Raw genomic sequence first — 13,756 nt, 5'->3', positions numbered from 1 at the left:
GCTGTCCGCTCCAAGTCTGTGGAGTCTCCAGCAAAGGCTCTTCCTCTGGGAAACTTCTCCTTCACGTGTCCTGTCCTCCCTGGCGAGCTGGGAGGATGCTGTGTCCCCCATGAGGCCAGGCCCAGGGCTGATGGTGGGCTGGTGCCCAGGGAGAGAGGTCAAGTAGGTCAGTGCTGGGCTCCGGCTCACTGCAAGACAGATAACCCTCCTCTCTCCCTAGACGCCGCATCTTGTCAACCTGAACGAGGACCCGCTGATGTCTGAGTGCCTCCTCTACTACATCAAGGATGGGCTCACCAGGTGGGGCAGGCTCACGGGTGGGGCCAGGCTCACGGGTGAGGCGGGCTCACAGGAGGGGTGGGTTCACGGGAGGGGTGAGTTCACGGGTGGTGCGGGCTCACAGGTGGGTGCTCACAGGATTGGCTGTGTTTGGGGGTATTCCATGTGCCCCCTACTCATGTGCACCTTGGGTGTTTCCCATTAAAGCCCAGGTAGGTGTCCCTGGAGGCTGCAGGGGAAGTGGGGAGGGAGCCAGCGGGTGGCACCCTGGGTGCCTGGTCTGGTCATTGATGACTGTGCTCCCCTGTTCCCCACAGAGTGGGCCGTGAGGACGGGGAGAGGCGGCAGGACATCGTCCTGAGCGGGCACTTCATCAAGGAGGAGCACTGTGTCTTCCGGAGCGACTCCAGAGGCGGCAGCGAAGGTATTGCTTCTCTCCACCCCCACCCAGTGCTGCTGAGCCTCTGGCCAGCCCAGGCCAGTGCTTCACCGTCCAGATCCCTGCTCAGTCCCGGGAAGATCCTCCATCAAACAGGGGCTTTGGCCACTAGGCTGGGGCCGTGGGCAGCCTCTCCTGTGTCGGTGTGTTTTGGGCTGATCCTGGGACAGTGAGCCATGAGGAGCCAGCCAGGTGGAGGGAGGAGAATTACTTCTGGACCACACTTTCCTGCTGTCTGTGGAGCGGCCACCGGCCCGTTTCCCTGCCTGCCTGCTGTCCGTCCACATGGCCTGTGTTGGGTGTGCTGCCTAGGGGAGCGCCTGCTGGACAGAGCGTTGTCACAGTGCCTGCAGCCCCCCAGCTGAGGGCAGGCGTCCAGTCAACCTCTGGGCCGCACACAGTGGCTGACACCTGCTGTGTAACTGGGACACTTCAGGGTGGTGGCCTTAAAGAATATTGGGGACATTGGCTCTCCCAAAATTCTCTGTCCCCAAAGCCTGCCCTCCCCTGAGTGGGTGGGCACAGAAGCCAGAGAGGCTGTGGGACTCCTGGGGACATGCGACCTACCTGGAGAGCCTGGGAGGGCTGGTGGTCAGCCCAGATCAGCCTCCTGGCTCTTGGATAAGGTATCACTCTCCTCATCTATTAATCAGGGGTGATCCCTCGGCTTCTCTGAGGCCCAAACAAGGTGCCACTAACTGTTAAGGCTTTGCTGCTAGCTAGGAGGAGAGTGGTGGTGGGGCTGCACCTGAGTGCCAGGTGAGCAGAGCCCTGCAGGTAGCTGGAGGGTGTGGCACCCACGATGACAGCCCCTGACAGTCTATCTGTCTGTCCCTCTATCTGTCCTGTAGCCGTGGTGACCCTGGAGCCCTGTGAGGGGGCAGACACCTACGTCAATGGCAAGAAAGTCACGGAGCCCAGCATCCTGCGGTCAGGTACAGCCAGGCAGAAGGCCTGTGTCACCCTCTGCCGGTGGGGCCAGTCTGCTTCCAGGGCTGTGGGCATTTGGGAAGGCAGAGCATTGGCTCAAGGTGCCAGGCTGGATGAGAACCTGGCATCAGAGGACACCATGGAAAGGATGGGACGTGGGGAAAGCCCGGGACTGCACTTTGCAAACATCCCTGGCTACAAAAGGGGAGGGGCCGAGAGGGTGGATTTGGGGCAAGTGAGGAGGTCCACTGAAGTCTGGGCCAGGGCGAATGGAGTTCCACAGAGCTGAGGGGCCGGGGGTGGTTTCTGGGATGGGAGATGCTGGGAGTCTAATTCAAGGAAGAGACTGCTCCCCCTTTTCCCTCTCTTCCCCGCCACCCGAGGCCACCTGAGGGTGCAGGTCCCCCTACTTCAACCCTGCTTCTGTCTCTCAGGAAACCGCATCATCATGGGAAAGAGCCATGTGTTCCGGTTCAACCACCCCGAGCAGGCTCGGCAGGAGCGTGAGCGCACACCCTGCGCAGAGACGCCCTCAGAGCCTGTGGACTGGGCCTTCGCCCAGCGCGAGCTGCTGGAGAAGCAGGGCATCGACATGAAGCAGGAGATGGAGCAGAGGTGAGTCTGGCTGGGAGCTCCCCTCAGGGCCCATGCTGCTCCCACTGCACCGCATCCCCCTCCACCCAGTCACCCACCCCTGCCGAGTCACCCTTCCCCACCGCGTCACCCACCCCCACGGTCACCCACCCCTGCTCTTGCAGGCTCCAGGAGCTCGAGGACCAGTACCGCCGGGAGCGGGAGGAGGCCACCTACCTGCTGGAGCAGCAAAGGCTGGTGAGAGCGGCACTCCCTGGCCCCCAGGCCCCACACGATGCCTGGGTGGGGTGAGCCGGGTCCCTGCTGTGCAAACAGCCCTACTCTCCACTGCCCCAAGCCATCACTGTATTGGTTCATGGCTGGGCCCGCTGGGCAGACCCGGGGCCCACAGCTCGAGGGGCCCAGCTGGAGTCACAGTCCCTGCTTCTGTGCTAGGACTATGAGAGCAAGCTGGAGGCCCTGCAGAAGCAGATGGAGTCCAGATACTTCCCGGAGGTGAATGAGGAGGAGGAAGAGCCAGAGGACGAAGGTGAGGGCTCCCCGACCTGGTGGTGGGCAAGGCCTGGGCCTCAGGCTAGGGAGGGGTCTCCAAGAGCATGCAGCCCCCAGGGCACTTCCTGGGATCAGTTAGTCTGCATCTTTGCCCTGCGGTCCTGCCTATTCCTTGGGAAGAGGCCTTGTCCCTGGGAGGCAGGATTCAGGGAGATTGTTGCAGCAGGAAAGCACCCCACAAGCTGCACATACATGTGCAAACACATGGGGTTCTGGGGGCAGCAGCCTGGACCATGGGGAGGACGGTGAGGGTGTCCTGTGTCCACTCATCCCTGTGCTACCACCCAGAGGCTGGTGCTCCCTTCCGACGAGGTCACTGCCCCTCACCTTGGGACTCCCTTCCTGGTCTTTGCTTAGGTGGCCTATCGGCTGCCCTTATGCTGCTGCGGAGCCCAAGGGAGGCCATGGAGTTCACATCCTGCTTGGCCTCGGGTCTGTGGGTTAGCACCTTTGTGCGGATGTGATCTTGGTTTCCCCTTGTCTGGGCTCATCTACCCAATGAGGGTCCTTTGAGCTCCGAAAGGCAGGGCTCTAGGTGGGAGGAGCTGCTGGGAGGAAAGGTTGAGCCTGGGAGCATGGACTCGTCCTTCCTGGGCCTTCTTGGTGGAAAGAGTGTGTGAGCTGTGAGAGGGTGTGCAAAGCAGTCCCCGTCCCCACTGCTCCCCCATGTGGCGGTGTGCCTGTCCTTTCCTGCTGGCCCCTCAGTCCTCACCCAGCTTCAGTTGGACTCAGGACTCAGGACTCAGGATGGTGCTCATGCATCGCCCTCCTTGGGGCCCAAAAAGCCTTTCCGATTACATGGCTCACATCACCTCTTCCTGCCAGTTTCCTTCTTTCCGAGCACCCAGAGCAGTTAGGCTGAGATTGGGGGCCCAGGCACAGAGCCCCTGGCCCCGACCCAGAGCAGGATGTTGTGGCATGGCCTCGGTGACCCTGGGGCCCCTCCCCACAGTCCCGTGGACGGAGAGGGAGTGCGAGCTGGCGCTGTGGGCCTTCCGGAAGTGGAGGTGGTACCAGTTCACGTCGCTGCGGGACCAGCTCTGGGGCAACGCTATCTTCCTCAAGGAAGCCAACGCCATCAGCGTGGAGCTCAAGAAGAAGGTGGGCCCCCCAGCGGTCATGGAGGGAGGGCGTCACCCCTCCTGCTTACACTTGGACTTGACACCGGGCTCCTCTGCTCTGGGCACGGTGGAGTGGTGCTGCCCGGCCTGGGGGCGGGGGTGGAAGGGAGGCGGGGAACTGACTGAGGTGATGTGGCTCCCGGCTCAGTAGGCAGGCAGGTGCAGCCCTCTCCGGTGGTGGGGGGGAAGATTCCCACGTGCGGCATGATTATGGGAGATGGGAAGGAAGCCCTTCCGGGCCCCTGGCTCCCGCCCACCAGGGGGCTGACGGGTGGTCATCTTGTGCCCGCCACAGGTCCAGTTCCAGTTTGTCCTCCTCACGGACACACTCTACTCCCCACTGCCACCCGACCTGCTGCCCCCAGAGGCTGCCAAAGACCGAGAGACACGCCCCTTCCCCCGCACCATCGTGGCTGTGGAGGTGCAGGACCAGAAGAACGGGGCCACCCACTACTGGACGCTGGAGAAGCTCAGGTGTGGCGGGTGGCGGCGGAAGTGGGCGTTGGGGAAGGGGAACACCGAAAGGGAGGCGGCACTGGTTGTGTGGTGGACACCGGTCAGTGCAGCCTTGTCTCTTGTCTTAATCTCTTTGAAAATCAGAGGCAAACAGTGCCTGAGACCCAGCTTCACCAGGGCTCGGGTATCCCTCCACCAATGCAGTGGAACGTGTGGTGTGTGTTTGTGGAGGAGGCTGATGGGAGCTGCAGGGAGGTGGCACAGGATGGGCACACAGGGCCTGAGAGGCTGGGAGTGGCCTGCTGGGGCTGCTACAGGTCCACCTCCTTGGTCCCTGCAGGCTCACTGTGACATGTGCCCTGCCCTTAGTTTGTAAAGGTGGCCCAGACATGAGGGGGCAGTGCCACTGAAGAAAAGTTTAATGTCACTCAGTCCCTAGAAGTGAGAGGAATGCCAGAGGGGAGCACAGGACGGCAGAAGGAAGACAGGATCGAGGGAGAGTCCTTGGCCATGGCCCTACTAGGTTTTCATGGCAAAGCAGGGCGGGGTGGACAGCGAGGACAGGGCTGCCCCTAGGTGCCTGGTGCCTGGCCTTGGGCTGATGGAGCACAGGGGCACTGGCTGGGTGTATGTCTGCTAAGGGGGTGGCTGTGTGTGTGTGGAACTCACCCCCAAAGTGTTTGCTGTCTGAGAATTAGCTGGTCCTGGGAAGGGCATCCTCTCTAGCCAGCAAGGCCCTAAAGATCATAAAGAAAATCATACAATAGAATCAATACTGCACACACTGCACACTCACAGACTCTCACTCACCTTTCTTGTATGGCTCATTCACACACACATACACATACATACAGACAGTGATCAATGCCCCCGCCCAGGCACACACACTCACACTCTGCCTCCTCCCCTCCTGGCTGCAGGCTGATGTTTGGATGAATGTACACCCTTCATTCATTCATGTTACAGCTGAGTCCTGGAGGGAAATGGTTGCATTTTCTTTCTTCCTCACCTTGTGGGTTTCCTGGGGTAGTAATTTTTAAAATATCATTTTCTATATCCTATCACCAATTTGCCCTTCATTCCTGGAGCATCCTGAGGTCCCCATGCCAGCTCCCTTTGGGGTTCTCTCCCCACTTTTCTGCCCCTGCTAAGGGTTACCTTCCTGTCACTGGTTTCCAGCTATCCTGCCTGCTTGCCCCACCTTGCTGTTACCTGGCCAGAGTTGGGAGGAGTTGGTGGTGACCTCGTCTGTTTACCTGGAAGTCCTTTGCTCAGTGACCGATTGTGAGGACCTCAGAGGTCTGTCAGGAAAGCAGCTGGAGCCTCAGAGAACCCTGAGCGGGACGCTGTGGCCAGAGCTGAGTCCCAGAGAAGGCGAGCGTGCAGCCACTGCAGAGCCCACACTGACCTCTGCTCCCCTGCAGGCAGCGCCTGGACCTGATGCGGGAGATGTATGACCGGGCAGCCGAAGTGCCCTCCAGTGTCATCGAGGACTGTGACAATGTGGTGACTGGCGGAGACCCCTTCTACGACCGGTTCCCCTGGTTCCGGCTGGTGGGCAGGTGGGCACCTCCCTCCCTCCCTCCCTGGGCTGAGTCAGAGCAAGAGAGCATAAGAGGAAGAGAAAGAGAGAGTGAGAGAGATTGAGATAGAGAGTGAAAGAAAGGAAGCAAGGAAGAAAGAGAGATTGAGGTTGAGAGAAAGAGAGATTGAGGTTGAGAGAGAAGAGAGGGCAGTGGGGGCGGGAGCCTCTCAAGGCATGACCCCGACTGGCCCTGCTTCCATCCTGATTCCCCACCCTGGTCCTTCCTGGTCTGACCCCTGTTACTTAGGAGACCATGGAGGGCTCCCAGCATTGTCCCCACACCCACCGTGGGGCGTGGCCACCAAGTCCCCGGGGTCCACGTGTGTGAATGTGTGAGGCTTAGTCCGACTTTCCGGGCCACCTGGTGTCTGGGGCGGGAGTGGGGGTGCAGGGCCGTGCCACCCAGAGCCTCAGTCCCAGGCCTCCTGTCCCTGGTCTCCTGGCCTGGGTCTGCGCCCAGCCCCTCGCCCTGCAGGATGGACCTGGTGTTCAGAGGCCTCCAGGTGGCCAAGCATTTCAGGTCTTCGCATGACCTCAGCCACACCAGGGCAGGATCACTCCGCCGGCGCTTCCAGGACCTTCCGGAACCTTCCACTGACCAACCACACATGCAGTTTCCTTCTGAGCCTGGGACGGGGTGCCCTTTCGGTTCTCGTCTTTGAAGGCCGTTCTTGGTGGTCTGTGTGTTTGGTTTGAGTGTATCTGGAAGCCCCTGCCCCCGTGTGCCCTGTGCGAGGCTGGTGTTAACTTCTCTCTGTCTTGTCCTACTAACCTCAGTTCAGTCATCTCTGGCTGCAGCAGCTACCCTCTTCTCAACACGTGCATGAGCGCGCGCATGGCTGCTCTCACCCCCTCCCCCACCTCCTCGAGCCCCAACTCCGAAGCCACCGAGCCTGCGGAGGAGCAGAGCCTGGGGGAGGAGGAGGAGGAGGAGGAGTTGGAGGAGGAGGAGGAGGAGGAGGACCTGGAGGACGACGTCTTTCTGGAGCACGCGCTGTGCCACGGCCGGGACCCGTTTTACGACCGGCCCCCCCTGTTCAGTTTAGTAGGAAGGTTGGTGAGGTCGAGGACAGCATGCTGGGAAGGAACCAGCTCTTTTGCACAGGAGCACTGCTGTGGGCACAATTGGATCGCCCTCAGGGCGTGACCATGGGCCAAGGGGCTGGCCTTGCAGGAGGGCGGCTGCATTCCTGAAGCATGGCCGCCAGCTCCATGCAGGCGGGAACACACTCAGAGAGGGCCTAGAACCCGGGAGGTGGCCGCTGGACCCTGGGAAAATCCTTGAGCAGGACCCCACAGGGCACATTTGGAAAGCAGGGGGCAGGCTACCCTCAAGGCCCCGTGGTCCTGGGGAACAGACCCGCCCCCAGTTCAGGCAGCTTCCCCACCTCCACTGTGGTCCTAGCAGAGCACGGAGGAGCTGTCCCGGGCAGGGAGGAAGGGCTGCGCTCAGGCAGTGGAAGGACCTCCCTCAGAAGTGGGGGCCCTGCAGACCCTGCCTCTCTCTGAGCCTGTCTCCGTCTAAAGGTGAGGACTGTTTGTCCTCTGACCTCCCAGGCCTTCATGGCCAGAGACACATAGCCCTGCACCCTCACAGGAAGTGCCCTTTGCAGAGAGGAGCCCAATGCTGTGTCCTGGGATAAGAGAGGCCGAGGTCAGGCAGGTACAGCTGCCAGTCACGTTTGTTTATCTTTGTGAAATGGAAGCCTGACTGGTGAAAGAAAGACCTAGAAACCTCCTGTGGGAGAAGGAAATGCAGCTCATGAAGCAGCTGAATGTACATGTTTATAGAATGAAAAAGTGTGAGACGGTTTTAGCAGCAGCCATTTGGAGAGTGCTTCCTTGAGCCAGTCCAATGCAGGTTTTGGAAGCCTTGGCCTTGAGCGCCTGTGCTGACAGCTGTGGGCTGCAGGGCCTCAGAGAGTGGGGTTCACACTGATCCTCTTGGAACGAAGCAGGTTGCCATGGGCACACATCCTGGATTTATTCTAATTAGGGTCCCTTGAGGGACATGCTGGCCTATTGGATAAAAGCATGTAGTCCCTTGCTGGCTTACTGAATAAAAGCAAGTGGCTCTCCCTCTGAGATGCCTGGGCTTCGGTCTGCAGAGCCCGAGAGACAGCGGAGCCTCAGAAAGCCCAGCCACTAGGGCCAGGCCCTTTGGCCTGCTGGGCCCAGGAGGCACTCAGGTGACAGGTAGGCATGGGACAGGGCACAGGGGAGCGAGCACTCGGGGAGAAACGGGGTGTGGGTTCTTGCAGTCTCAGCCAGAAAGAGCTGGGTCCTTCCGGCACTTCCCCGTGTGGACCTGAGATGCCAGGACACAACCAAACCAAAGCAAAGCTGCCCCTGAGAGGCCGGCCCTGCCTGTGGGCGGTCTGTGGAGGGCTTCTTTCGGAACCATCCTGATCTTTTTGTTTGGCAAGAATTGGCTTTTCCCTGCTCAGCAGCTATGTGGGCCGGGCCTCGGGAAGGATCCGGCTGTGTTTTCCTCTGATCCTCTGGTAGCTGCCGGCTCTCTCTCCAAAGCTTAAGCAGAATTGGGGCACTCACTCTCATCTCCCTTCAGAAAGGCTTTCTCGGCCCAGCATGCATCTTTGCACCTCACCAATCTCGTGGTCAGCGCTGCCTCCTCCCTCCCGCCTCACAGCTCTGGCTCTGTGTCTCTGCCACCTCCTCTCTCTGGGCGGGTTTCAGCCTGCTTCAAGGTGTGCTCACCTCCGTGGACAAGGCCCCCAGCCTGGGCATTGCTTGTCCTGACCCAGGCCCCCTACCCAGGCCCAGGGTCCCCCCCCCTCCCCCAGGCGCCCACTCCCGTTGGCAGTCTGGGGTGCTGGGTGAATTGGGGGATGGCTGACCAAGCAGAGGAGGAATTAGGGAGCAGGGGGGGGTGGGGAAGGGAGGTAGGGAAACTGTACAGGTGCACAGGGGAGGGTAAGGGAGGGAGGGTCCCAGGAAAAGAGGGATTGGGTGAAGGAACAGAGGTGACTGCTCAAGGGAAGTGTCCCGTACTCTGGGTGGGGAAACGCTGAGCTGCTCCATGCACTCTGCCACCTGGGCTGGCAAGGCCAAACCATCAGCCAGGTGTCCTCTGCATCCCGGGCTGCTCAGCCCAGATCTTTGCCAGCAAGACCGAGAACCACTCTGTTTGCGCGGGCAGGGTGTTCCCACGGTGGCCCATGCTGATGCCAGGTTGTCTCTACCCCACGGCCCCACCCCCTCGTGTCTAGTGCTGTTATAGGTGGCTCTGTATGGGGTGTGGCGTCTTGGAGCCCTAGCTTGCTGTCTTTCGAGGCTGGTGCAGTGGCTTCTGGGCCCCAGAGGTTCCTTCTGGCTGAATGTGAATGTGTCCATCCCCATGGCCAGGTGGACCGGGGTTGGGAGGAAGGAGCCAGCGAGGCCTCCTTCTCCTTCTCTGAATCTGGAACCAGAGCAGCAGCCAGATCTGTGGATCCCATTCTGTGCATCCCTAAGAAAGAAAGATGAGGCCAGCTGCTGAGGCCTGCCACTGCTCAGTCCAGCCCCAGTTTCAGTGCTGAAGTGTGAACAGTGGCATCTGAGAACCCAGGAGGTGCGGGAGCACCTGCCACGCAGGTGTGGGAAGAGCAGATGTCCCAGTGCCGGCCCTGCTGAGCTCAGGCTCCCACAGGGCTGATCAGAGTCGGGGACACCAGGGCCCGCTGGACCTGGGCCGGCAGGGGGCTTTGAGGTGGCCCTTATTCCGGCTCTCCCTGCTGGCTGGGAGGCCTTGGGCAGCCCTTGACCTCTTTTTCCTGGAGCTTATACTAATTAAGGACCCCTGTGTCCTTACTTAACCTACACGAGGAGGTATCCCCTCCTCAAGTACCCCCGATTTCAAGCAAAGGCCCTTGGCCAGCCAGGTGCCGGGGCAGGAAGGCCACCACTGTCCCCACTCCGAGACATCTGTGGGAGCAGCCCACCAGCCTGCCCCATTCAGTCCCTGCCTGCTAGGTGCCCTCTGTGACTATGGCAAAGGGCTGCCAGTATTTGGGCCTCAGTTTCATCTCGTAACCAAGGCCAGGGATGGACTTATGGACCCTGAGGCTGGAATAGGGGCTGGGCAGCAGGGCTACAGGTGAAGCGAGGAGACTGTATGCCATCAAGATGGGGTCTAATTTGCATCCCAAGACTCCTTGGATGCTGTGGAGGCCATGGGGGAAGCAGGTGGGCGGCCGGTGGTAAGGGACCCGCCAAAGGACATCAGAGAGACTTCTGAGGTAGAACTGATAGGTTTGAAACATAGGTAAGATGGTATTCAGGCATTTGACCTGCTTGGGGAGGGCCAGCAAGGGCATGGAGGTCAATATTAGGAGCCCCAACTCAGGACCTGGAGTCAGAGTTACCAGGCGTGGCCTGTTCTGTGCTGCAGTCACAGCAGGTCCAGAGACGAGTGTCCTGGACCTCAGAGTGTGGGGCAAGGCCAGGGGCTCAGTGTGGGTAGTGTCTGACCTCCAAGCAAGCCGAGTGAGATGCAGGGTGATGGTGACACCCTACTTCTCCCCACGCTGCCCTGTACTGCTCTTGGCCATGCACCTGGGTGCCAGCGCCCACTAGCAGACCCTGGCCTTCCCTTCACCCATCTCCTCCCACCTCTACCCCCTGCTGCTGCTCTAGCCTTTGTCTGTCCATCTTCCCCGCTGGGACCCTGGGCCTCCCTCCCCCACCTTGTGCACCTCCTCCCCAACACCTCCCTCCTTCCTATGTTCAAGTCCTGCCCCTCCCCCAGGACCTCCACCCCCAGCCCCCAGGAGCTCAGGGTTATGATGTTTGCATCTCGGCTGGAGCAGGAGCTACCTGGAGGGGAGGGCAGGCGGAGGCAGGTCCTGCTGGAGTGTGCAGAGGGTGGCTGTCCCCAGGGGCTCATGTGGGTAGGTGCCCCTGAACGGTGGGGGAGATTTGTTCCACATCAGCCTGCCCAGCCCCCAGGGTCCTGTCTATCTTCCTGGCTGTCCTTGTAGCCCTTGCCCTGGCAAGGTGACAGACTCGGGGACTTTGCACATTGACAAACTCAGGGACTGTGGTAGCTGCTGGGTGATGCAGCTTCTGTCTGGTCTGTCCTGGCACCAGCTGGGCACTGCCAGGGCAAGGGAGAGCTCTGGGTGCTCTGTGGGTAGCTGGCAGGGCCATGGCATGCAGCTCTGTGGGGTCTGCGGGTGTCTGTTCAGCCACCCCTCTGTGAGCTGGGGCTGGTGCCCTCTCTGGACTGACACCACGGAGCCCCTACCACGGTGTTTCTAGGAGCTCAGAGGAATTGTGGGCCCTATTCTGGCACCAGGGCCCACAAGTGTCGGGTCCCTGGGAAGCGGGTGGGTGTTGGGACTGTCAGGGCACCAGTGCCAGCGTCGGAGCTCAGTGTGGCCAGGTCCCAGGTCCTCCTCCTTGAAGCAGGCTGAACCCCTCCTCAGCTGCTTTCTCGTCAGTTAGCAGGTGTGGCCCAAGCTGTGCCTTGTGCCAGCCCACTGGCCTCTGCCTCTGCCCCAGCGCACGACCTCCACCTCCTCCTGTGTCCTCTGAGCGCCTCAGCCTCTGTCTGTCCCCCCGCCCGCCGCCTGCTGCCCGGCCTCCCCGCGCTCCGCTCGCTTTGCAGTGTCGTGTCGTGAGCTTGGCCGCACTGTCGCCACCGCCGCTCGCAGCGCACATCAGGCTGGCCCTGACCGGAGCCTCTTCCCCCAGGGCCTTCGTGTACCTGAGCAACCTGCTGTACCCCGTGCCCCTGGTGCACCGAGTGGCCATCGTCAGCGAGAAGGGCGAGGTGAAGGGCTTTCTCCGTGTGGCCGTGCAGGCCATCTCAGGTGTGTGAGGACCGCGGGCCTGGCTCTCCATCACAGGCAGAGGCCCAGGCGGGGAGGCCTCTGCGGGCATCACAGAGGTTGGTGTGCAGCCAGCCTCACCAGGCCCCCCGCCTGTACTGTATCTACCCCCTACCCCACAGCTGGCCGTTAGCTGCTGGTCTCCAAGTGGGGCCTCAGGAGAAGCCCCCTGGCTCCGGCCTCCCAGACTCTCCTAGAGTGACTGGCGCCCTTTGGGGCTGTGCAGGCTGAGCCCAGGGCTGTCTGAGCTCCCTCTGGCTCAGCGTACCTCCCTCCCACCAGGCAGCCCCAGGTGGACACAGAAACTCTCATAGCTCACCACTTGCTGTCTCTAAGCCCCAGGACGGACTGCCCAGACCTCGCCCACAGTGGCCCTCAGCACCTCCCTTGGTCCAGTGCACCCCTCTTCGGACCCCACAGCCCCTCCCAGCCGTGTCTCTGTGGTGTGAGCCCCCGGGGACCCTGCCAAGAAGGAAGCCTGGGTGGGAGCGAGGTCGGCACTGGAGGGGACAGAGGACAGGGATGCTGGGAGCAGTTGGTGGCTCTTCCTTCCTGACCAGCTCTGTCCCAGTTCGGTGGGTCCCCCTGAGCAGGTTGCTTTATAGGGTGACACTGCCTCTATGTAGACCATTCTCTGTCTAGTGGATATGGTGGGGGAAAAGGAACTTAAAAACACACACCAAAAAGCCAGCCTCCTGGTCACAGAAGTCACTCCTACCCCCACCCCCATGTGGTTGAGCTCAGCTCCCTGATCTCTCGCACCAAGCCCTAGCCTGCTGTGCACAGCCTGGGCTGGCCCCGGGCGATGGTGGGGCAGGACTGTCGGGCAGCCGGGCTGGAGAGCTCAGGGTGTTAGCACCCTCGCAGGCCCCTGAACAGAGGGGCAGACGCCCCAGTTGGCAAGGCCTCTAACCAGAATGACTGCAACTGGGGCTCAGGGGCCTTTAGGCAACAGGAAAAGGGTTTGGATTTTGTCCAAGCACAGGGAGACCACTGGCTACTCTGAGTGCCCAGGCGGGTGATTGTGGTGCTTTGTAAGGGTGTGGCAGAGGGACAAGTGGGGTTCCACCGTGAAACCAGGCGACCTGGTGGGGGGAGGGAAGGGCTAGGAGGACCCTGGTTCTGCTCTAGCCTCTGAGTCTGGGGGAGGCTGGCGGGGGATCAGGACTCAGGGAGAGGGCGGGGTCATAAGCTTGGCTTTTACAATGTGGCGTTGTGGCCCCAATCAAAGCAGGCTGTGTTGAGGCTGTAGCCACTTCTGGGCCCCGGGGCAGCACAGGCTGGTGGTCCGCATGCCTAGGGTGGTGCCTTGGGCGTCCTGCAGTCACGGTCGGCAGTGTTGGGGATGGGGTGGGTCAGAGCACGGCCTGGTTCCCGTGCCCTCCCCCTACCTGACCGCTCAGCCTGGCTCTGCCACACCACCTGGGGACGAGCAGGGCCCTGACCATCTGCTTGGCTCCTGTTCTAGCCGATGAAGAGGCCCCTGATTACGGCTCGGGTGTCCGCCAGTCAGGAACAGCCAAAATCTCCTTTGATGACCAGCATTTCGAAAAGGTACCGGGCAAGCAGCTTCTCTCCCTGAGACTCCTCTCCCACCCACAACGGCCGCCTGCCACCCTGTCCTGAACCTCAGTGCCACCCTGTCCACCACCTCGAGCTCAGGGCAGTGTGCCTGTCTCTCCCCCCCGGCCCCCCAGTTCCTCTCTGAGGGGTTCACCAATGGGGATGCACAGGAGGGTCAAAGGGCAAACAAAGATGGAGAGCACAGGGCAGAGGAGGCTGGGTGGGCACCTGGCCCAGGGAACTCGGCCGGGACCCAGAGAGCCAAGCAGAAAGGTTACCTGCATCCTGCCCACGGGGGAGGGGCTGAGGGAGAGTCCTGGATGGGGCTGAACTGAGGACCTTTCCCACTCATGGAATCCGCATAGGCCATGACAGCCTGGGAAACTGGGGCCTAGGGAGATGGGTA

The 13,756-nt window shown here is 61.1% G+C and overlaps 1 protein-coding gene across 33 annotated transcripts in view; it reads left to right on the top strand.

Annotated features, from left to right (window-relative positions):
* KIF1A (kinesin family member 1A) overlaps positions 1-13,756 on the top strand; it is a 72,836-nt gene that overhangs the window by 36,692 nt on the left and 22,388 nt on the right. For 18 of the 33 annotated variants that reach the window (XM_036422388.2, XM_036422394.2, XM_036422391.2 and 15 more), the window contains 12 exons: positions 221-300; positions 597-703; positions 1,570-1,653; positions 2,083-2,263; positions 2,407-2,479; positions 2,678-2,771; positions 3,747-3,895; positions 4,211-4,389; positions 5,796-5,933; positions 6,734-7,009; positions 11,651-11,769; positions 13,256-13,341. In XM_036422388.2, the coding sequence (XP_036278281.1) occupies positions 221-300; positions 597-703; positions 1,570-1,653; positions 2,083-2,263; positions 2,407-2,479; positions 2,678-2,771; positions 3,747-3,895; positions 4,211-4,389; positions 5,796-5,933; positions 6,734-7,009; positions 11,651-11,769; positions 13,256-13,341 (1,566 nt within the window). The remainder of the gene's footprint in view (positions 1-220; positions 301-596; positions 704-1,569; positions 1,654-2,082; positions 2,264-2,406; positions 2,480-2,677; positions 2,772-3,746; positions 3,896-4,210; positions 4,390-5,795; positions 5,934-6,733; positions 7,010-11,650; positions 11,770-13,255; positions 13,342-13,756) is intronic. The other 15 variants (XM_036422421.2, XM_036422419.2, XM_036422417.2 and 12 more) reach the window with 1 other exon arrangement.

Source organism: Pipistrellus kuhlii, unplaced genomic scaffold (genome assembly GCF_014108245.1).
Source record: "Pipistrellus kuhlii isolate mPipKuh1 unplaced genomic scaffold, mPipKuh1.p scaffold_m20_p_7, whole genome shotgun sequence".
In the NCBI taxonomy this organism is placed as follows: domain Eukaryota; kingdom Metazoa; phylum Chordata; class Mammalia; order Chiroptera; family Vespertilionidae; genus Pipistrellus; species Pipistrellus kuhlii.
The sequence above is the reverse complement of the archived record's forward strand: the minus strand, read 5'-3'. Positions and strand labels throughout refer to the sequence as shown.